The sequence below is a fragment of the Copadichromis virginalis genome, linkage group LG20 (assembly GCF_057382275.1).
Source record: "Copadichromis virginalis isolate Kocher_CV1m ecotype Utaka linkage group LG20, C_Virginalis_male_GT1.1, whole genome shotgun sequence".
NCBI classification, from domain to species: domain Eukaryota; kingdom Metazoa; phylum Chordata; class Actinopteri; order Cichliformes; family Cichlidae; genus Copadichromis; species Copadichromis virginalis.
The window spans coordinates 27,888,733-27,912,553 of NC_140637.1; the positions used below are offsets into that span (position 1 = coordinate 27,888,733).

At 40.0% G+C, this 23,821-nt stretch overlaps 4 protein-coding genes across 4 annotated transcripts; all 4 read left to right on the forward strand.

The window, feature by feature from the left end:
* The first annotated feature begins 2,865 nt into the window (after positions 1-2,865).
* Positions 2,866-4,046, forward strand: LOC146685017 (P2Y purinoceptor 1-like). Its single transcript, XM_085443698.1, has one exon. It carries the CDS (start codon positions 2,918-2,920, stop codon positions 3,908-3,910), a length of 993 nt encoding a protein of 330 aa, XP_085299824.1. The 5' UTR covers positions 2,866-2,917; the 3' UTR covers positions 3,911-4,046.
* Positions 4,047-9,083: 5,037 nt separating this feature from the next.
* Positions 9,084-10,727, forward strand: LOC146685018 (P2Y purinoceptor 1-like). Its single transcript, XM_085443667.1, has one exon. It carries the CDS (start codon positions 9,095-9,097, stop codon positions 10,073-10,075), a length of 981 nt encoding a protein of 326 aa, XP_085299793.1. The 5' UTR covers positions 9,084-9,094; the 3' UTR covers positions 10,076-10,727.
* Positions 10,728-12,919: 2,192 nt separating this feature from the next.
* LOC146685019 (P2Y purinoceptor 1-like) lies at positions 12,920-14,103 on the forward strand. The gene has a single exon (XM_085443450.1). The coding sequence runs from the start codon at positions 12,964-12,966 to the stop codon at positions 13,963-13,965; it is 1,002 nt and encodes a 333-aa protein (XP_085299576.1). The 5' UTR covers positions 12,920-12,963; the 3' UTR covers positions 13,966-14,103.
* Positions 14,104-17,627: 3,524 nt separating this feature from the next.
* On the forward strand, positions 17,628-18,636 carry LOC146685020 (P2Y purinoceptor 1-like). The gene has a single exon (XM_085443869.1). The coding sequence runs from the start codon at positions 17,629-17,631 to the stop codon at positions 18,607-18,609; it is 981 nt and encodes a 326-aa protein (XP_085299995.1). The 5' UTR covers position 17,628; the 3' UTR covers positions 18,610-18,636.
* The last annotated feature ends 5,185 nt before the right edge of the window (positions 18,637-23,821 follow it).

The following is a 23,821-nucleotide window of genomic DNA, read 5'->3' on the forward strand; positions in this document are numbered from 1 at the left end:
AGAAAATGCTACATTCCAGCAAAGGAACCTCATCAAACACCAGTGGTAAGTAAAAGTGGTGGGATTATGTTTTTCTCAGTCAAAAATATGGCTTTTAGTCAAAATTTTAGGAGATATCTGTTATCTGAGGTAAATAGGGGCACAGAAAGAATAATCAGTAAATAAATGAATCAGGGTTATTTTTATTTAGAAGTGTTTATTTATCATTCACACCTCGTTAATAATAACATGTAGGAGAGATTTAAATCTGGTTTTCACTCATGTCACAGTACAGAAACTTCTTTACTTAAAGTGACTAATGATCTTCTAATCGGAGCCGACTCTGGTCTTCTCAACATTCTCATCCTTTTGGATTTGAGCTCAGCCTTCAACACTATCTCTCACTCTGTTGTCTCTTGGCATCTCTGACACACCTTTAGCTTGGTTCCAGTCATATCTTCTTGACTGCTCCCATTTTATTCAACTTAAATCATTTCTTTCTAGTCTATTCCCAGTCACTTCTGGTGTACCCCAAGGTTCAGTGTTAGGCTCTCTTCTCTTCATAATATACATCCTCCCTCATGGTACCATTTTCTTCAGATTTGATCTTCACTTTCACTGTTTTGCTGATGACACCCAGTTATATCTCTCCTCCAGGCCTGATTCCTCCCTCCCACCTTCTTCCCTTATAGAATGCCTAACTGAATTAAAATCCTGGTTCAACTGTAATTTTCTAAAGCTTAATGAGGATAAAACTGAAATCCTTCCTATTGGTACTAAATCCAACCTTTTGAAGGCAAATCATTTCTCTCTCACTATCGATAACTCCACAGTTTTCCCTTCACCTCAGGGTAAGAGCCTTGGTGTCATTCTAGACAGTTCACTATCCTTTAAATCTTACATCAATAATCTCACCTGCTCTGCCTATTTCCATCTACGCAACATTAACAGATTACGTCCTTCTCTTTCCACCCATTCTATGTCCTATCCTATGTCCATTCTTGTCCATAGTCTCGTTACCTCCCGCCTTGACTACTGTAATTCTCTCTTCCGTGGTCTCCCCCAAAAATCCCTTCATAAGCTTCAACTGGTATAAAGCTCCGTTGCCCACATTATTACCAGAACCCCCTCCTACCAGCACATTACCACTGTTCTTAAGGAACTACACCGGCTCCATTCCAGATAATATTCAAACTTCTTCTGCTAACCTTCAAGGCCATTCAGAACCTTGCTCCTCCTTACCTTTCTGATCTGTTAAGCACTACGTCTTCTGCCCACTCACTTCAATCCTCTTCTTCTATCCAGCTTGCTGTGCCTTCTTTCCGCCTCTATTATGTATTGCATGATGAGGAGCTAAATGCAGATTTCTAGGTGAGTTCAACAAAAAGAAAAAAGTAGTTCATTAAAAAAAAACCCAACATAAGCAAAGAGTCCATAAGCAAAAAACACCACCACAACAACAACAAAATCCCCCCACAAGACATAAATGACTACAAAAATAACAGGAAATAACACAACAGGGGAATACAGGCAACAGTAGAAAAACACAGAGACAACAGCTAAACCAAGTGACAAGAAAAACTATGGAGACTCCATGAAAACAAAAACATGAATGAATTCAAAGAAGACGATCGAATATACAAATACAGGCCATTTACAATAGTAATTAAAACTAAAGCTGTGGAATAATAATTAAAAGCAAACTGAAAACTTTCAACAACAATCAGAAATCACAAATAACCCATCAATGACATACTTTGGTCCTGGGTCGTTGACCCAGCGTTTTGTGTTTATTCTGATTTTGTATTGGTTTAGGGTTGAACCTGAAGTTTGGTGTATATTCAGCCCTACCTGTGTCTGTCCTTGGTGCTCTGTTCATGTCCCCGTGTTGTGTTGCAAATCAGTCTGTGTGTTTCCTGCTTTACTTTGAAGGCTCGTGTTCTGGATTTCCTTCTCTATTCTGAAGGTCTGTGTCTGTTATCATTGTGTTCAGCTTGTGTCCTCCAGTCATCATGTGTATTCATGTATACCCGATTACCTTGTGTGTGTATATTTAGTGGGTGTCGGTCTGTGTTCCTTGTCGGCTCGTCTGCATTCATCCATGTATCACTGCGTTCATCTGTGTTTCTTGGTATCCTGTTCCTTAGTCTGCGTCTCTCTGCCCCGCACCCCTTTCGTATGGTCTCAGGTTTGTCAGTTAGTTTCTCCCAGTTTAGGTTTCCGTTAGTAATCTCTCACGATTCGTTGCCTGTTTCTGCCACTGCCACCTTGTAAATAAACGTCACTCGAATCATCAGTCACTGCCGCATTTTGGGTCCTCCTTTTCCTCCACACCACACGGCTCACTCCGCCAGCCGTGACATACTTACTTATGTAAAATGATGTTTTAGGTCATAAATGGTTTAAAATACAGCTACCATCGTGTGCAAAACAACCACAAACGGAGGTTATTAGATGCCCATCTGTTTAGATCACAAAGCTTTGCTGTCAAACAAAGTGTTTACTGATAAATAATAATATGCATCTGCATTTCATATGCTAAACTAACTTTCACACAGAATGTTACATGCAATAAAAATAACCTTGTAATCCAAGTTATAATGAACATTCAATGTCTAGGACTTGAAAATGCGATCTTTTCTGAAAGTTTTAGTTAAAAAAATGTTTTGAATGACACAAATGATAACAATACAATAACAAACATGCTTTTGTGTGGTGCATTGATAGAAAGGTAAACAGTATTTGTGCGCTAGCAAGCAAACAGACAGTTTCACAAGGATGTATACACAAGGTGTTGCACAATTATTAGGAATCTCTTTCCAGCTTCTCGGTGCTGGTTTACAAGCAGGGACATGACCGATCACTCTATGAACTTGTTTTCTTTCACTTGCCTCATTTGTAATTCTGCCACAGAGGAGTGAGGTTGTACAGACACACAATGCCTGATAATTGTACTTCTGTTGAATATGACTTCGAACGCAAAATTCTACCGTCCATTTACACCATGGTATTGATCATTGGTCTGGGAGCTAATGGATGGGGGATGAAGTCGATCCTGCAGAAACAGAAGAAAGTTGGAAACAATGTGTTTCTTTTAAACATTGGAATTGCCAATTTTTTGTTCCTTCCAACACTACCATTTTTGTCAGCATACTATTTTATGAACAGTAATTGGATATTTGGAGATGCCTTCTGCAAGATCACAAGATTCTGCTTCAACTTGAATTTATACGGCAGCATTGGATTCCTCACCTGTATAAGTGTGTACAGGTACCTGGCTATTGTCCATCCACTGAAAGCGATGGGAAGGATGACTGTCCGTAACACTGTGGTTATCTCAGTTGTGGTTTGGCTGTTGGTGAGTGTTCAAAGTCTTCCAGACATGCTCTACCTCAAAACATCCACAAACAACACCACCAAAACAAATGAAACCGCAAAATGCTACCATACCACCTCTACAAAGTATGTCGAGGATTACCTGACATACAGTCTTGGACAGACACTCACTGGGTTTTGCATCCCGTTCCTTATCCTACTTGGCTGCTATGGACATGTGATTTTGGTTCTCTGCCAAAGTAATACCATTGACAAGGAAGTAAAACAAAGAAGCTTAAAGTTGTTGTTTATTTTGATTCTTCTCTTCTCAGTTTGTTACATCCCATATCATATTTTTAGGAACCTCAACCTTCATGCAAGAGGATTATTAGAAAAGGGGCAATGCCCTACATGGAATAATGGAGTCTTCAGTGCTCATCAGATAAGTCGTGGTCTTGTGTGTCTGAACAGTGTTTTGAACCCCCTGGTTTACCTCCATATCACAGATATTTCTACTCAGTTCAATAAGCTTCTCCTGCGATCTTGTCATATGTTAAATCGTCTGACTGTATCAAGATATGGCAGTGTGCAGGCGACACAGTATACACAAGACTAGTTCATTGTTGACTTTGATCTCATCTTTTACTGCTGTGCTTAACAGCTACACTGTTCATTTGCTGTCCTTTTTATTTATTTATTACATTCTTTTTTATACTATATTATACAATGTTTTAAATAAACTATGGATTCAGAGGAAACAGCTCCATGTGTCTGTGTTATGACAGATCTGTGAAAGGAAGCTAATGTCAACAGAGAATGACTAAAGCTGTGACTGAGAAAAAAAATCAACAGCCAGTTCCTAATGACATTAGATTTTTGATGTAAATATACTCTTATCCACATTTATTCACATATATCACAACAGCAACACTTGCACACAATAAGGTCAGGGCAGAGCACTGGGAGATGATTATCATGATTTATTTTTCAGTGCAATCATTAACAAGTTGTGGTTAGTAGTTAAAACACTCACAAGCAGCCCCTGGGTCATTGGTGTATAAGTGTGTGTATACAGATAAAAAGACCTAAGAGCATAGAGTACAACTGCTTTGTGAATGGGTTCATATGGCTTGTACTTGCATCTTTTTTAAAAGAAGACCGCATGAGTTCACACAGTGCGTTCTAGTGAAAGAAAATAACATAAATCATATAAAACAGATTTTTCTTTAAACCAGATAAAAAACAAAATATTTTGACAATATATTTAATTTATTCTCTAACGAAACTTTGCTTTTCTGTTCTCATATTGCATGCACATGTTGCACAGCGGCAATGCAAATGCAGTTCTAATACAGTGGGGCAAAAAAGTATTTAGTCAGCCACCGATTGTGCAAGTTCCTCCACTTAAAATGATGACAGAGGTCAGTAATTTGCACCAGAGGTACACTTCAACTGTGAGAGACAGAATGTGAAAAAAAAATCCATGAATTCACATGGTAGGATTTGTAAAGAATTTATTTGTAAATTAGGGTGGAAAATAAGTATTTGGTCACCTCAAACAAGGAAAATCTCTGGCTCTCACAGACCTGTAACGTCTTCTGTAAGAAGCTTTTCTGTCCCCCACTCGTTACCTGTATGAATGGCACCTGTTTGAACTCATCATCTGTATAAAAGACACCTGTCCACAGCCTCAAACAGTCAGACTCCAAACTCCGCCATGGCCAAGACCAAAGAGCTTTCGAAGGACACCAGGAAAAGTATTGTAGACCTGCACCAGACTGGGAAGAGTGAATCTACAATAGGCAAGCAGCTTGGTGTGAAAAAATCAACTGTGGGAGCAATCATCAGAAAATGGAAGACATACAAGACCACTGATAATCTCCCTCGATCTGGGGCTCCACGCAAGATCTCATCCCGTGGGGTCAAAATGATCATGAGAACGGTGAGCAAAGATCCCAGAACCACACGGGGGGACCTGGTGAATGACCTGCAGAGAGCTGGGACCAAAGTAACAAAGGTCACCATCTCCATGCCTGCTTCATGCCCTGGGGGACGGGGCTATGGCTCGCTACATCCTCTTGCAGACCATTACATGTGGAAACCATTTGAATACAAGCGCGCTGATCCACACAGGTATGCACACGGGTGTTCACTGCTCGTAGACTTAAATTACACCTTTCTTGGCTGCTACTTCAAAGCACATTGTGCGCTGTCTGTCCTGCGTGCTGCACAACAACATTGAATATTTAGTATTTACTGCTGTTTACACTTAGCTAGATTAATGCGATGGTGTTGTGTTTAGTATGTTGCTTTGGGGTTGTTGTTTTTTTGCTTTTTTTCTATTCTTCTTCTCTCAACAGGTGATCCAGGAGATTTTTTTTTCTCCCCCCCTTTCTCACTGTCCCTCTCCCTTTCTGTTTTTCTTTTCCTTCCTCTTTCTTTCTCCCTTTCCTATCCCTCACTCATGTCTGTCCCGTCTGTAACATCTGAAAATAAAATATAATAAATAATAAAAACGGCAGCACGGTGGCACGGTGGTTAGCACTGTTGCCGCACAGCAAGAAGGTCCTGAGTTCAATTCCACCATCAGGCCGGGGTCTTTCTGTGTGGAGTTTGCATGTTCTCCCCGTGTTTGCGTGGGTTCTCTCCGGGTACTCCGGCTTCCTCCCACCGTCCAAAGACATGCAACTTGTGGGGATAGGTTAATTGGATAATCCAAATTGCCACTAGGTGTGAATGTGAGTGCGAATGGTTGTCTGTTTCTATGTGTTAGCCCTGCGACAGACTGGCGACCTGTCCAGGGTGTACCCTGCCTCTCGCCCTATGACAGCTGGGATAGGCTCCAGCGCCCCCCGCGACGCTGAAAAGGATAAGCGGAAGCGAATGGATGGATGGATAAATAATAAAAACAAAGATCGATCAAATGGACCAATACGGCAATGCCACGATGATCCATTTGGCAAAGTAAATCCATTGGGTATCCTTGTTGGTCTTCAGACAACAATTCTGATGGCTAAAGAACCAAATGGGACAGGCAAAAAAAAACAAAAAACAAAGGTCACCATCAGTAACACACTACAATGGCAGGGAATCAAATCCCGCAGTGCCAGACGTGTTCCGCTGCTGAAGCCAGTGCATGTCCAGACCCGTCTGAAGTTTGCCAGAGAGCACATGGATGATACTGCAGAGGATTGGGAGAATGTCATGTGGTCAGATGAAACCAAAGTAGAACTTTTTGGTATAAACTCAACTCGTCATGTTTGGAGGAAGAAGAATACTGAGTTGCATCCCAAGAACACCATACCTACTGTGAAGCATGGGGGTGGAAACATCATGCTATGGGGCTGTTTTTCTGCCAAGAGGACAGGACGACTGATCCATGTTAAGGACAGAATGAATGGGGCCATGTATCGTGAGATTTTGAGCCAAAACCTCCTTCCATCAGTGAGAACTTTGAAGATGAAACGAGGCTGGGTCTTCCAACATGACAATGATCCAAAACACACCGCCCGGGCAACAAAGGAGTGGCTCCGTAAGAAGCATTTGAAAGTCCTGGAGTGGCCTAGCCAGTCTCCAGACCTCAACCCCATAGAAAATCTGTGGCGGGAGTTGAAAGTCCGTGTTGCTCGGCAACAGCCCCAAAACATCACTGCTCTCGCGAAGATCTGCATGGAGGAATGGGCCAAAATACCAGCTACTGTGTGTGCAAACCTGGTAAAGACCTATAGTAAACGTTTGACCTCTGTTATTGCCAACAAAGGTTATGTTACAAAGTATTGAGTTGTATTTTTGTTATTGACCAAATACTTATTTTCCACCCTGATTTACGAATAAATTCTTTACAAAACCTACCATGTGGATTCATGGATTTTTTTTTTTTTTTCACATTCTGTCTCTCACAGTTGAAGTGTACCTCTGGTGCAAATTACTGACCTCTGTCATCATTTTAAGTGGGGGAACTTGCACAATCGGTGGCTGACTAAATACTTTTTTGCCCCACTGTAAATATTTAAAGATGGCAACTGAAAAATTGCTCAGAACTCTTTGTAATAAAATATTTTAATATTTTTCTCTGACTAATCAACTCACACACACACACAGAGTCAGTTTTTTCTTTTCTATTGCACACTCCCTCCAACCTCTCCACCACTTGTTTACTGTGGTTTCCCCACACATGCCAGCTGATACACCCCTTTTCTAAATAATTTAATCTTGCTCTGTGGAAGAGACCTAAGCTTCCTGTTTGCATCTAGTAATACGAGTTCTTGTTGACACTGACTATCCTGCAAAAGCATTTGCAACACCTGGTGAATATTTCAATAAGGACAGATCATTAGAAACAATTAACATGACTTTGACTCCAACGGCGAGCAGAACGGAACCCCAGCTGTGACAGGGTTTAGAGCAGGACCTCTGTGAAAGAGAAAGAGATTCACAGATAAATCTAAAGTATGCACCATGAATGCCGATTGGCTTGGAGAAAGCAGCGAGAAGGTGATTGGACTAGACCAGTGTTGTGTCCACACATACTATTGCATTTGTTCTGTAGATGCATTTACCAGAAGCGCTAGAGGGCGCTAGTGAGTATGTTGTTCTGGTTGTGGTTTTGAAGAAGAAAAAAGAAAAATAAAGAAAGGAGTCAACTCCGGTAATCCTCTGTTCCTACCTGCGTGTGTGTGTAATGCTTGCTGAACTAACACCACACAACAACCAGTGATGACACAAGCGGCTTGACAGCGTGGGAAAGTCTGATAAAGCTTACATTTAGGCGTCAGCACCCAGGAGCTGACACATGTGTGGCCATAGAACTTTCTTATTGAACTTGGGAATAAGCTTCATTTCAAAACCTTAAACATTACTGATTTATTATAATCTATTACTGATTCAGAATAAGTAATATTGACTCACATGAAACTAATAGTTAAACAGTTAAAAACAATCTATCATTTTTTATTTTGATAAATATTTTGGCAACTGTAAAAGTGATAATTTACAGTTGTTTAGCCATGAAAGACTGCAAAAAAAGCACAAAGTTGTCAGGGTGAACAAGAAAAGCGAGGTCTGTCAAAATCATGAAACCTAATAATTTTTTATCAGGTCACTACCTCATAGCAACTATAGTCACTGAAGGATTCAGTTTTCACCTTTTCTATTGTGCACTCCCTCCAACCTCTCCACCACTTGTTTACTGTGGTTTCCCCACACATGCCAGCTGATACACCTACTATCAGTCTATCTCCTCCCCCATCTTCTTTTCCAAATAATTTAATCTTGTTCTGTGGAAGAGACCTAAGCTTCCCGTTTACATCTAGTAATACGAGTTCTTGTTGACACTGACTATCCTGCAAAAGCATTTGCAACACCTGGTGAATTTTAGGATTCCATGCCTGCCCACTCTTGCATGCCACCACCAGACAGGCCTCAAATATTATATTTCTGCATTTCTTTGTTTTGGTTTAAGTGTCTTTGTGTACTTTGAGAACTTGTGTGAAAATGTGAGGATGTTCATTTTTAGATTTATTGAAAAATATAGTAAAAATACAAAAACAATATGCTGCTTGCTTTCATATTCCAAACAATGCCCAAAGGCAAGATTAAGATTGCATGCATATCTATTAGACATGTTGCATTTACTTGCGATCTCAGTCTTATGCTTCAGTGGGCAGGAATTCAAGCTTGAACATGACGTATAAATTGTTAAAACAAAAAAAACAAAAATAGGGTGTGTTTTCTTTCACTTTCATGACATATAACTCTCCATGAAGGGGGGAGATTGTGCAGACTTTACTTTAGAAGCACAATGAATAACAGATCCTGTACTTCAGGCAACTTAAAACTCCATGAACACAAAATTCTACCTGCCATTTATGCCTTTGTTATGATTGTTGGTCTGGGAGGAAATGGATTGGGACTAAAGTCTCTGCTGCAGAAAAAGAAGAAACTTCGACACATTAATCTGTTCCTTCTGAACCTTGGAGTTGCAAATTTTTTGTTCCTGCTAACACTCCCATTTTTGTCAGCGTACTACTTTATGGACAGTAAATGGATATTTGGAGATGCCTTCTGCAAGATCACAAGATTCTGCTTCAACCTGAATTTATACGGCAGCATTGGATTCCTCACCTGTATAAGTGTGTACAGGTACCTGGCTATTGTCCATCCAATGAGGATGATGGGGAGAATAACTGTGACTCACTCTGTGGCTATCTCAGTTTTGGTTTGGCTGTTGGTGAGTGTTCAAAGTCTTCCAGATATCTTCTTCTCCAAAATCTCACCAAATAAAACTGAAGAATGCTACCATACCACCTCTAACGAGTATGTGGAGGATTATCTGAAATACAGTGTGGGTTGGACATTGACTGGGTTTGTTATGCCACTCCTTATTTTACTTGGCTGCTATGGACATGTGACTCTTGTTCTCTGTCATGCAAATACCATAAAGGAGGTGGTGAAAAAACGAGTTTTAAAGTTGTTATTCATCTTGTGCCTTCTCTTCTCGGTTTGTTACATCCCCTATCATATTTTCAAGAGCCTCAGCCTTTATTCAAGAGTTTTGTCAAAACAGGGGAAATGTCCAGATTGGAATGAGGGAGTCTTTGGGGCTCACCAGATAAGTCGTGGAATTGTGTGTTTGAACAGTGTTTTGACTCCCCTGGTTTACCTCCATGTAAAGGATTTCCCTACTCGATTCCAACAGCTGCTCCAGCGAACTCGCCAGATCTTTAATTGGCCGAAATCAAGGAGTGGCAGAATCCCTGTGACACAGTCTGATGAAGTTTAACAAGTTTGCCATATGTTAGAAATCTTAAAAATGTTTTACATAACCAGCTCTACACACATGCATCTTTGTTGTAATTGTATTCACACTGTGTAAAATTCCACTGGTTTTGACTAAGTCAACATTAGCAGCCACTTAATAACAATATTTTATTTCTGATGCAAATATCTTGTGATCCTTGAAATGGACAACTGTGGCATGATTACAGCACCTCCTGCTAAATGCAATCAATAAATAAAGATGCGATACATAAGTAAAGATCCTTTATTTTCCATGTAAAGCATCCTGGTAAAATGATGTTACATAGACAGCAGTGCCTAGAATTGGTACAGCTAATCATCTAATCAGCTAATATCTATGACACGCTTTCACCCACACCCCTTGGCTTATTATGAGAGGCCACCAAGACCCTCATAACACTATAGTTAAACAGTAATGTCATTATCTTACCTTTGTGGCAAAATATGCTGAAATGATAATGACCTGTACTTTATGTAGTGTCTAAATTATATATGTTTATTGTATTTAGCTTTATTTTGTATTGCATTTTTTCTTTTCTTTCCTAAACAAACTTTTGTATACTGTTTACATGATCAAAAATTAAACAAAAAATCAACACAACACCAACAGTTGCCTCAAGGTGTTTTATATTATAATGTAAAGATCCTACAATAGTATAGAAAAAATAAATAATTTTTAGAATTTTGCCACCCAAAAGGAGAGAAGGGCAATATCATACACAAGTGCATGTAGTATAGTAGAGGCTTCTTGCCCCAGTTGGTCTTGTGTTGAAGTGTTCATGTTGATTTAAGATTTATAGATTATTTTTTTTAACTTATATTGCAAAGGTTTAAGAACTACTCATGCAGACGGAGACTAACAAAGTAAAACAGGAAGAGACAAGCAGAGAACACAGAGATGAAAGACGTGATGAGCAAACTGACAACACACAACTGACACACGTACACACAGATGAGACAGAGACAGACTGGACGTGAAAGAGAACCAACCAAATCAGACAATGAACTAGGAAATAGAAACGTGGATAACTAAAGTAGGGAGCAGTGGAAAATAATACCAAGCTAGAAGACTAAACTGTTAGGGTGCCTGGGTCGTCGACCCAGTGTTTTGTGTTTTTGGTTCTTTGATTTAGTTTATTTCATTATATTCTAGCTGTGCCTTATGGTTTATAGGTTTATTCTTAGTTTAGGTTTTCTGTGTGGGTTTTGTTAGAGTTTTAGTGTTCTGGTTTTCTGTCTGTGATCCATAGTTGCTGTCTCCCCTGTCTGCTGTATCCTTGTGTCAAGTCATGCGTCTCTGTGTTATGTTTCCTGTTTTACTTTGAAAGTCCGTGTCTCATGTTAATGTGTCTGGTTTTAATTCCTTTGTCTCGTTAGGCCTGATTTGCCCCAGCTGTGTTTCCCTCCTGTTTCCCATTCCCTGATTGCTCCCTCTGTGTATTTAAGCCCCGTGTTTCTCTGTGTCTTTACTGTGATCTACCCTCATCTTGCTGTGCAGCCCGCCCGCCACCCTTGGAGTCTCAGTTGTGTTACCTTTTTGGAGTTCACGTTTTGCCTCTGAGTGTCTGCACTTTGGGTCCTTTTCCTGCCTGCACACAGCCGTTTCATAACATAAACAATGCACAACACATAATAAATCCATACATACGGCACTGTGCAAAGGTTTTAGGCAGGTGAAAAAAAATATGCTGTAAACAAAGAATGCTTTCAAAAATGGAAGTGCTAATCTTTTATTTTCATCAAGTGAATGAACAAAAGAGAAAGCTAAGACAAATCAATATTTGGTGTGACCACCCTTTGCCTTCAAAACAGCATATACTGCTAGGCACACTTGCACACAGTTTTTGAACGAACTCGACTGGTAGGTTGTTCCAATCATCTTGGAGAACTAACCACAGATCTTCTGTGGATGTAAGCTTCCTCACATCTTTCTGTCTCTTCATGCAATCTCAGACACACTCGATGATGTTGAGATCAGGACTCTGTGGGGGCTGTACCATCGTTCCAAGTACATCTCTGACTTGCTCACTGTCTACAGCTCAGTCAGACCTCTCAAGGATCAGATTCAGATGTTTTACATGTTCCCAGAAATAGATCTCAGTCTACTAAGAGTGCTTTCAGTTATTGTTTTTTCTTTGGTTTTACTGTTTTCATTTCTTGTAGGAAGTTTAAAGACAAATCTGTCTTTATTTTCTGTGTTAAGCACACTGAGTTTTATTTATTTAACATATCATAAAGTGCTGTTACTTCATTACTTAAACAAAAAAGACAAAAAAGTTATCCACAATGATGGATTTTATATTTTCATGCAGTGTTTTTAAAAAGATAAAATAATCTACAGTCTTTGTGAAAAAGCAAGGAATTAGATGCATGAGATGTGTTGAAGAAAAAAATCTGACTTCAGGTCCTTTTTCCTTTTGTTTGCTGTGGTGGTGTGCTTATCAAAGTATACCTTTATAAGATGGATTTACAGACACAGAGAGTGGGTATGAGTGGGTAAACCAGACCACTGTTATTTATACCAGAAGGGTAACAGAGAGTAGTGGAAGGGTTGCTAATTACATACAAAGAACAAAAAGGTAAAAGTTAAAAGGGTTTTGTCACTGATCATGGGGTAACAGGCTACAATAACAGGAATAAAGATAAGGTTCATAAAAAAGCAAATGGCCACAGGAACAGGAGGCCACATTCCAAAGGTTCAGATCTATCAAAACAAATCAGAGGGTTACGGGATGATGCAAAGATGTTTATCTCAGCTCTGAAACCTGAAACTCAACATTTAGGGCTTCAAGCAACAACAAGTGCATTTGCTGTCCCTTCACTTCTTTCACTTTTAATTCTGCTACAAAGGAGAGAGGTTGTGTGGACAACATGTCAGGAATAGCAACTAATAAAACTTCCTTCTTTCATTCAGACTATGAACATGTAACTCTGCCTGCTGTTTACACCTTTGTTTTTATCATTGGTCTGGGAGCTAACGGATGGGCGGTGAGGTCCTTACTTCAGAAATGGAAAATTCTTGGACACATTAATGTGTTTCTTCTGAACCTTGGAGTTGCTAATTTTTTGTTCCTGCCAACTCTCCCATTTTTGTCAGCATACTATTTTATGAGGAATAAATGGATATTTGGAGATGCCTTCTGCAAGATCACAAGATTCTGCTTCAACTTGAATTTATACGGCAGCATTGGATTCCTCACCTGTATAAGTGTGTACAGGTACCTGGTTATTGTCCATCCGATGAAAGCAAAGAGAAGGATCACTGTCCGTAATTCTGTGGTTATCTCAGTCATGGTTTGGCTGTTGGTGAGTGCTCAAAGTCTTCCAGACGTGCTCTTTCCCAAAAACTCAACAAATAGAACTGAAAAATGTCACCATACCACCTCTACAGAGTATGTTGAGAATTATCTGAAATACAGTGTGGGTTGGACATTGACTGGGTTTGTTATGCCTTTCCTTATTTTTCTTGGCTGCTATGGACATGTGACTCTTGTTCTCTGGCGCAAAAATACCATTAATAAGGTGGTGAAACAAAGAAGCTTAAAGTTGATGTTCATTTTGATTTTGCTCTTCTCGGTCTGTTACATCCCCTACCATATTTTTAAGAACCTTAGCCTTTATTCAAGAGTACTTTTTTCAACCAACAAGAAGTATCCATCATGGGATAAGACAGTCTTCTGTGCTCATCAGATCAGTCGTGGTCTTGTGTGTCTGAATAGTGTTTTGAACCCCCTGGTTTACCTCCATGTCATGGATATTCCTGCTCAGCTCCAACAGCTGCTTCAGCAGTTTCGTCAGACATTTACTCGTTTGTTTGTGTCAGAATACGGCAGTGTACCCGTGGAACAAACAGTGACCACAACAATATCTTAACAGTAATTAGTGACTTTGACTTTGTCTTTTAGAGTAGAGTGTAAAGACTGTTTTACGTATTATACTGTCTATACTATCTTTTTCGGGATAACGGTTTTGGCTCAAATGGATTTATAAATAAAAAAGCTTTGTTTCTGTGTTTGTTGTTCTTCTGTTGCCCTGCATTGAAAATTGCATTATTGAAAATTGCATTATTCAAATCCTTTACAGCAACATTTTTTTTTGTCACATTGAAAATATAAACAACCACTGAGACATGACTACACATGCGTAGGGGATTGGAGGCAAGACAACAGAAACTAAAGACCAGATAAGAAAGCTAAGGTGATCTCAACAAATGCTAAACAGAGGAATAGCTATAGTAACTAACACAAGGAACTGCTTCTTAACCTGCCATAGAAATGCTGGGTCACAGACCCAGGACCGTGACACTTTTAATTTAAGCAAAGATCAGGAAAGAGCGCTGGCAGATTAGTATCATTTATTTTATGTTCACTGACACAGTTTTCAGGTTAGTAACCACTTTTCTTTAGATTTGTGTAGGTTATGTGTACAGCAAAATAATTTCCCATAAAAAACATCTGCTGGATTATTGCGTTTGTATAGCAGTAGAACAGTGTTGGTGAAATTTAATCAACATTAACTTTTGTTTCATGCCTACTATAAGTCAGCTTGGCAGTGAACGTGTGATTCATATTTGACATAAGATACACAATATTTGGCTTTTAGTTTGCTCTGGAATTCTAATGTATAGTATTTGATGTATACTGCTCTAGGCAAGGGTACACACACACACACACACACACACACACACACACACACACACACACACACACACACACACACACACACACACACACCCTAGATTCATTATTTTTATAAGTCATAACATTTTTTGAACTGTAAATGACAGTAAAGAGTTATCCTTTCTAAGAAAGTAATTGATGGATTTCTAACTATAATATTTTTTTATGTATTTCTCTCCATCTTTTTGAACTTAAAAATGTAAAATGTTTAATTGACTATTTTAAAAAAATGTATTTAAAGTCTTCAATTTAATTTAAAGACTTTTATTTAAAGACAAAATTTTACTTTCACATTCTTTTCTTGTTAATCCCATACTGTACAACTAGTCTGTCAAATGAAATAAAGTCTGTTCATTCTAATATATGTTGTAAGTATTTCATTCCTTGACAACTCCAATCTGGGAAGGTAATCATATTAATGTTCTGTATGATGTCACAGTTGTTCCAGATTAGTGTATGTTTGCATGAGATTAATGAAGTCATTTTTAGAAACTTCCACCATGCTTTCAGAGAACTTTTGCTTTCACATTTAAACTCCAAACAGAGGGAGACTTTAACCTTTTGTTTCAATCATAAAACTGCCGACAGGTTGGGTGAGCAATTTTATGATGTTTTATAATAATAATAAACTTTATTTATAAAGCACACTTAAAACCAAGGGTATACCAAGGTGCTTAATAAGTAACATAGAGAGTAAAAGGAAGATAATAGAAATAGGACCAAAGCAAGTACTAGGTATGCAAGCAGATAACTGTCACTGATACATGGGAGAAGCAGCATATACAGAACAAACAAGGAATTAAATTAGCATAAAAGTGCATAATGTAAAATCATAAGTGAAATGTTAACTAGAAGGAATGAATATATATATCTTAGGGGTGCTACAATGTATCTGTATTGAATGGTTCAATACAGTGCTTTTGGTTCGGCACGCATATGTATTGAGCAATGCTGAATTTTTAATTTATTTTATCAACTTTTCCTCTGACGATGCTGTCTGTGTTGAGAGCTCAGTGGATCTGCGTTCGACTACTCTGCCTAGGCTGCACTGTCGAGCTCAGATCCACTGAGTACCCATACGCATTCACTCATGCTAGCGAGACAGAAGTTAAGCTCGTTGCAACATGGCAACTGCCTCAACGCTACCCGAAATTGAACCTCCTCTACCATCATTGAGATCTGGCGTTTGGAACTATTTTGGTTTTCATGTGAAGCATGACCCTGATGGTAAGCGTGGACAAAACAGTAAGTCGGACGTGCCAGGCAATGCTCAATTACATCGGTGGAAACAGACAAGCACGCATGCTACAAACTTTACCCGAGACAGCCGTTAGCACATGATTCTTAGAGGGCAAAAGAAACAGGGCAATGGCTACTTTTATAGCTGTCGACATGCGACTATTTTCTGTTGTAGAAAACAACGGGTTTCAGGAAAGGCTGAGAGTACTTGAGCCCCGTTACAACTAAGTGCTAGCACTCCAGAAGATGAGTGTGAGGGGAGGTTCTTCAGAGAGTAGTTCCTTTTAAGGGGGCCTGATATGTTTAATATGCTGCTGAGAATATACCCCAGAAGAAGGGTACAGTATAGCTTTTCCACATATGAGTGATTTCTCGAGTTAAAAGAAACATGTATAATTTTAATCAATTACAAATTAAAAAAGGCATGAACATTTTTTTGTATCGAAAAAATATCGAACCAAGACACGAAAGTATTGAACTGAACCGAATACCATTTGCTAAAATGAGATTTACATGTATTAATACTGACTGCTAGCCTTTTAGACAAGGACAAGGACATTCTTTGTCGGCCTACTGTCAACCTCATGTTTACAGTACAGTATTTACTTTTAGAAATCTCTTATGTCTTAAATTACACACCAGGGTGTGTATTAAATTGTTGGTGTAGTGCATTTCAAGAGTCACAGAATCACAGAACGCTAATTCAGTGCTATTCCATAACAGCTAAAACACCGTCACTCTCCGCTAACACCTGAACCGGAATGTTTCCGGTTTATTTTTATTTATTTTTACTTTTACTTTTTTTTTTATTTTTGTTTTTTTCTCTCTCTCTCTGTCTTCTCTTTCATCCCTCCAGCTCATCCTTCTCCTTGCTTGTTTTTACGCCCTTCTTTCTTTCACTGCATGGATCACCTGTTTCCCTATGCAACCACAAACAACACCCTCTATTTCTACACACTCACACAGCATGATCACACACACATATGTGATTAACGGGAGCACATTCACCACAGCCTCACAGGGACATATAGGTCACGCACACTCAAGCTCATACACTCCTGGTCATATTAGTTAATATGCTCACACATAATCAGACTTATGGAGCCTCTCGCCACACATTTTTCTTCTTTTTATTTACAAACAAGTGATGTTTTTCCATTCTCTTCACCCATCTAAGCGGAACACGCAGCGTTCATCATTACATCATTACATCATTACGCACAGGGGAAAGAGGTCAAAGATATTTAACCAGCTCAAAAAACAACATGCAGGCATTGCTTTATTACAAGAAACTCAGAATTATCACAGGTTTAAACACCTGAGTTTCCTAATGTGTTCGCAGCCTGTTACAATTCTAGACAAAGGGTAGTAGCAACTTTAATTCATAACTTTCACATTCCAAACAAGGCCCAAAGGCAAGATTAAGATTGCATACATATCTATTAGACGTGTTGCATTTACTTTAGATCTCAGTCTTATGCTTCAGTGTGCAGGGTTTCAAGGTTGAACATGACATATAAATTGTAAAAAAATAAAAAAGGGTGTGTTTTCTTTCACTTTATGACATAGAACTCTCCATGAAGGGGGAAGATTGTGCAGACTTTACTTTAGAAGCACAATGAATAACAGATCCTGTACTTCAGGCAACTTAAAACTCCATGAACACAAAATTCTACCTGCCATTTATGCCTTTGTTATGATTGTTGGTCTGGGAGGAAATGGATTGGGACTAAAGTCTCTGCTGCAAAAAAAGAAGAAACTTCGACACATTAATCTGTTCCTTCTGAACCTTGGAGTTGCTAATTTTTTGTTCCTGCTAACACTCCCATTTTTGTCAGCGTACTACTTTATGGACAGTAAATGGATATTTGGAGATGCCTTCTGCAAGATCACAAGATTCTGCTTCAACTTGAATTTATACGGCAGCATTGGATTCCTCACCTGTATAAGTGTGTACAGGTACCTGGCTATTGTCCATCCAATGAGGATGATGGGGAGAATAACTGTGACTCACTCTATGGCTATCTCAGTTTTGGTTTGGCTGTTGGTGAGTGCTCAAAGTCTTCCAGATATCTTCTTCTCCAAAATCTCACCAAATAAAACTGAAAAATGCTACCATACCACCTCTAACGAGTATGTGGAGGATTATCTGAAATACAGTGTGGGTTGGACATTGACTGGGTTTGTTATGCCACTCCTTATTTTACTTGGCTGCTATGGACATGTGACTCTTGTTCTCTGTCATGCAAATACCATAAAGGAGGTGGTGAAAAAACGAGTTTTAAAGTTATTATTCATCTTGTGCCTTCTCTTCTCGGTTTGTTACATCCCCTATCATATTTTCAAGAACCTCAGCCTTTATTCAAGAGTTTTGTCAAAACAGGGGAAATGTCCAGATTGGGATGAGGGAGTCTTTGGGGCTCACCAGATAAGTCGTGGAATTGTGTGTTTGAACAGTGTTTTGACTCCCCTGGTTTACCTCCATGTAAAGGATTTCCCTACTCGATTCCAACAGCTGCTCCAGCGAACTCGCCAGATCTTTAATTGGCCGAAATCAAGGAGTGGCAGAATCCCTGTGACACAGTCTGATAAAGTTTAACAAGTTTGCCATATGTTAGAAATCTTAAAAATGTTTTAAATAAACCAGCTCTACACGCATGCATCTTTGTTGTAATTGTAATCCCACTGTACAAAATTTCACTGGTTTTGACTAAGTCAGTGCGGCACCCCTGAGTATTTTGGGCATCGAGAACAAGTCTCAGATGTGTTCCTTATGTGTTCGTGCAAGAGGTTGTCAAATGTGCAGAGAGGCTCAGCTTGGTGACCTCTGTAGACACTGCTACCGTTGTGGTCAGGAGGGTCACCTGTCTCAAGGGTTTAGACAGGAAACAGGAGCGGGCTACTGAGCTACATCCCACAGTAGCCCACTCATCATCCAGGTCCCAGATAAATCCTGTCTCTGTGCAAAACATCTCGCATCAACAAGCACCACAAAATGACTCTACACACACTCAAACTCCCTCCAAAGAGCCAAACAGCAACAAATTGACAAGCGACACATCTAATGGTTATATACCCTGAAAACAGCAAACCAAGCTCATCAGTCTCACTGGGAAAAGATGTACAGTTCAGTGTCACCTGGATAAGGCACCAGTAGAGGCCCTGTGGGACACCGGAGCTCAGGCAAGTCTTATTAAGAATGAGTGGCAAAAACAACACCTACCACCTCAGGCCACTTGCTGAGGTTTTGGGAACAGAACCTCCTGTCGCTTTAGCAGCTTATGATAGTGAAATCCCATATGATGGGTGGATAGAGACAGAATTCTATTTGGACTGTAACCCTGAAAATTGTCTTCTAGCTCCAATGCTTGTATCCAGTGACCCCAGTGTTGCTCAACTGCCCATTACTGGATTTAATGTAATAGAGGAAGTTGTGCGTAAATGGGGCAAGTGTCAACCAAGATCACGCAACATTCAAAAAATCTGCCAGAGCATGTCAGTATTGGTAAACACTGCTAAATCAGTGCTAAAACTATTGCAGTCACCAGACCAAAGCCAAAGTTTGGGCACAGTACTGGCAGGAAAGAGAGGACGATGTCTGGCTGCTGAACAGATTACCACGACATATGTCCGTGCACATATTGGAGCGCAGTTTTCAGGACAGAGTCTGTTGTTTGTCCCAAATGAACCATCAGAGTTGCCTGAGGGTCTTGTCAACTTAATTCCTCACACTGTTCTAGGACATCTGGAAGAAATAAAAGCAGTGTACCCCATCACCCCTGAAAAGACGCAAGACTCGGTGGAGCAGATTTCTTCACAGTCTCCTATACAGGTAAATGAGGATATTAACACACCCTCCTCCAGCCATAAGCCGCCTCAGTGGGACCCACCAGTTAAGATGGACCATCTCAGTAAAAATGAACAACAAACTGTGAGACAGCTGTTAAGAGAGGAATGTCATGCTTTTGCTTATGATGATAAAGATGTTGGGTGCATCCCCAGCTTAAACATGCACATCACATTGCATGACACAACACCTGTTCGAAAGACCTACATATCCATGCCAAAACCTCTGCACCAAGAGGTCAAAGACTATCTTCAAGATCTGCTGAACCATGGATGGATTTCAGAGTCCAGGTCACCCTACTCATCTCCAATTGTCTGCGTTCAGAAAAAGTCAGGTGAACTGAGATTGTGCTGTGATTACAGGGAATTCAACCGGAAGTCAGTACCAGACACGCACCCAATTCCCAGAATTCAGGACATGCTAGATTCCCTTCATGGCAGCTCCTGGTTCTCTGTTCTGGATCAGGGGAAAGCATACCATCAGGGGTTCCTGGACCCTGACAGCCTTCATCACACCTTGGGGCTTATACCAGTGTAACTGCATACCCTTTGGCCTCAGCTCAGCCCCCGCAGAGTTCAGCGGAGCATGGAGGACTGTTTAAGGGGCCTGCGGGATGTAATCTGTAAGCCATATTTGGACGACAACCTAGTCCACTCTCCTTCATTTGATACTAATCTTGAACACATCAGAGCTGTCCTACAGAGATACCAAAAACATGGTATCAAACTCAGCCTACAGAAATGTGACATTTTCAAGAGAAAGGTATGTTTCCTTGGTCGGATGGTGTCTGAAGAGGGATATACCATGGACACAGTGGAAATAGTTTCTGTACAAGCTCTCAGAAACAAACCACCATCCACAGTGGGGGAACTGAGTTGGGTCCTAGAATTCCTGTCCTACTATAGGTCCTATAGTATATATGGATAAGGTCTTCAATCACTTTGCTCTGAACTTTGCTTTCCCAGCACGAATCCACCATGACATGGGCAGGGGATTTGAGAATCACATGTTTTCCCAGCTGCAAAAAAGTCTGTGGTCTGCATGGTTCTCACACTACCCCATATCATCCACAAGGATGGGCAAGTGGAGCGTTTCAACAGAACTTTATTGTCCATGTTGAGAACACTAACTAACCTTGAAAAGGCAGACTGGAAGTAGTCACTGGCAAAAGTAGTGCACGCCTACAACTGCACTCGGAATGAGGCTACAGGATTTTTCCTGTACTCTTTGTTGTTTGGCCGTACTCCGAGACTTCCTTTAGACATCTTGTTCAACTTGCCTTCACAGGAACAGCAATTAAGCTACGTGGAGTATGTGACAAAATGGCAACCCCGAATGAAGGAGGCCTATGAGACTGCATCTATGGCAGCCCAGAAAGAAGCTTCAAGAGATAAACTGTCAGATCTACGGAGCTCAACATCACCCAGGGAACAGTGTCCTGCTCCACAGCCTCAAAGAGCAAGGAGGCCCAGGCAAGCTTCAGTCACACTGGGAGGACACAGTATATGTGGTGGTGAATCAAAAAAGCCCTGACATCCCAGTTTATGAGATCAAGCCAGAGAGGGGAGGAAAAAGCCGCACAGTACACAGGAACCTGTTGCTTGCATGTGACAGCCTACCTGTAGAAAAACCACACAGACAGGAGCAAAACAAAAGATGTAAAAGCCTAAGACAAAAGGGGGTGGGGGTGGGGGGGGGGGAGAAGTTCAACAACATCTACTACAGCAAGACAAGGACATAGAGAGTGAAGATGAGGGTGAGGTTGTCTGAAGGTTTCCACAGCAAAATAGTACCACCAGCATTATCCCTCAAACCCTGAAATCTGAGGTGGGTGAACAACAACTGGGAAAGCCTCAAACCGCTTCTGTAGATGTAGGCTTCCTCACATCTTTCTGTCTCTTCATGTAATCCCCTTCCTGTTGTCCCTTTCTTACAGGACAACAGAATAGGTACACGAACCTGAGTTGCAGACAATAGAGCAACATTACAACCAACAGAAGTCCCAAGATGAGCAAATATCAGATGAACAACAAGATGAGCAAGGAAACAGTGACTCGAGCAGTGAACAAGGGTTGTCACCTGTCCTCAAACACCCCAAGAGAGAGTGACAACAGTCCAAACTGCTGACATACGACGTGTTAGGACAACCCACAGTCAGACAAGCTGATATGGACAATATTAAAACGGGAGCTATTTGCACCCAGGGACTGTGGAGGCCTTGGTGGCCTGAAGATATATACCAGCAAGGTGTGAGAGACAGTAATAAGAAACTGATCCAGAATAAAGACATTAACCCTCTGGGGTCGACGGATGTGACGGCACGTCAAGATCACATGACCAATTTAAGACGAAACAGCTACAAGATGCAGCGAGTCAGAAACTCCATATAACCTTGGGTCAGACTATATACCAGTCTTTAAATTGTGTCGATAGGCCATGTAAAAGCAGAGTTATGAAGAAAAATACACACAATGTTTTTTTCTGAACAAAACAGTGGTGTTTACAGCGGGAAGAAATGGTAAAAACTGTGTTTTCTAAGGACAGCGCCAGCAAACACTCTCTGCTGGCGAGTGGAAAACGAAAAAACACCCCTTCCCTTTTGGTGTTAAAGTGTGCCATTTCAACCAATCAAAAAATGATATGGCAACATGTGGGACTTGGTTGTTTAGGAAGAGGGGGAAATTTTAGGAGTGATGCCCGTGAGAGAAAGCGAGTGAGTGAAAGAAAGAGAGAGAGCGAGTTTTCACATGTGAGACATTAGTGACGTGTAGCGTGTTTGGAGGCTATAGTTAGCGTGTTGTGTAGTCAATGTTTTGTTTTGTGTGTCAGTTATACAAGTGAATGTCACATTTGCTCCAAAAAACCCACCAAAGGAAGATTCTGGTGTAAACACCGTCTCCACATGGAAAACAGGACTGAAACACCTCCTGTTGTCAGACCTGCAGGGTTTAGGCCTGTGGTGTTCTCCTCTGTCTTATAGTGGACACAAATTCTTATTTGATGCAAAACACCTGATTGTTTTGTAAATAGTTTTAAATGGTTATATAAAAAACTCCTGAGGCCATGGCTGCATTTTAGGTAAATAGTACCATATAACTTTGTTTGAAAAACTTGTGAATAATTTTCAGAAATGTACCATTTCTATTTGCATTTCAAGTTATGAAAATGTTTCGTTTTAAACATGTTTGTGGTTTTTACAGTAAAAAAAATAACTTTTTTTCTACTCTGATTTGTATTTTTCTTTGTCTGAATTTAGATCAATTGTTCTAATATAGTATGTCAAAATGAAAAAAATAACTCAAATTTCTGATATTTGAGGTTGTGCTGAAAATAATGATACCATGGACAGCAAGATAAACAGTTTTTAAAAGTAAAATATAGAGGTAAAATCAAAAACGGCCAATTATACCCTGGACCCCAGAGGGTTAACATGAACATTGTGACAAGCACAATAGAGCAAACACACCACCAAAAGACAATGGACAGAATGGTGTGGCTGAACATATGATGGTGATGACCATCTGTAAAAGTGCCTTAATATGTAAACAAATTTAGTGTATTGTTGTCCAAATATTGAGTCTGGTTACAGTTGAAAATTCATAGTAACTTGTTCATTAACCTTGAGGAAGAAAAATTACTTGGCACAACATGAATCATGATTAGCTTCTACTATGAGTTTTAATTTGCTGAATGTAACATAGTGTGGGAAATGTTTCATTGAACAGATGTCATTAGTATGTGTAACCATAATTGTTACTCAGGGATAAGTATACTAGTAGTACAAAAGAAATATACTGATAACAGCAAACATGTGAAAAAAGTTTGGGAAAAATAGAATCCTTTTTTTCTCACACCATTTTTTGTTTTTTGTTTTTGTTGTTACAATAGTTTGCATCAGCACAGAGCAAAAAGCTCATTTGCTCCCACCTGATGTGATATTAGGGCGATATTTAGTTTCGGCAGT

What these genes read in the sequence shown, in the direction of transcription:
- LOC146685017 (XM_085443698.1), top strand. Translation starts at nt 2,918, where the DNA reads ATGCCTGATAATTGTACTTCTGTTGAATATGACTTCGAACGCAAAATT.
- LOC146685018 (XM_085443667.1), top strand. Translation starts at nt 9,095, where the DNA reads ATGAATAACAGATCCTGTACTTCAGGCAACTTAAAACTCCATGAACAC.
- LOC146685019 (XM_085443450.1), top strand. Translation starts at nt 12,964, where the DNA reads ATGTCAGGAATAGCAACTAATAAAACTTCCTTCTTTCATTCAGACTAT.
- LOC146685020 (XM_085443869.1), top strand. Translation starts at nt 17,629, where the DNA reads ATGAATAACAGATCCTGTACTTCAGGCAACTTAAAACTCCATGAACAC.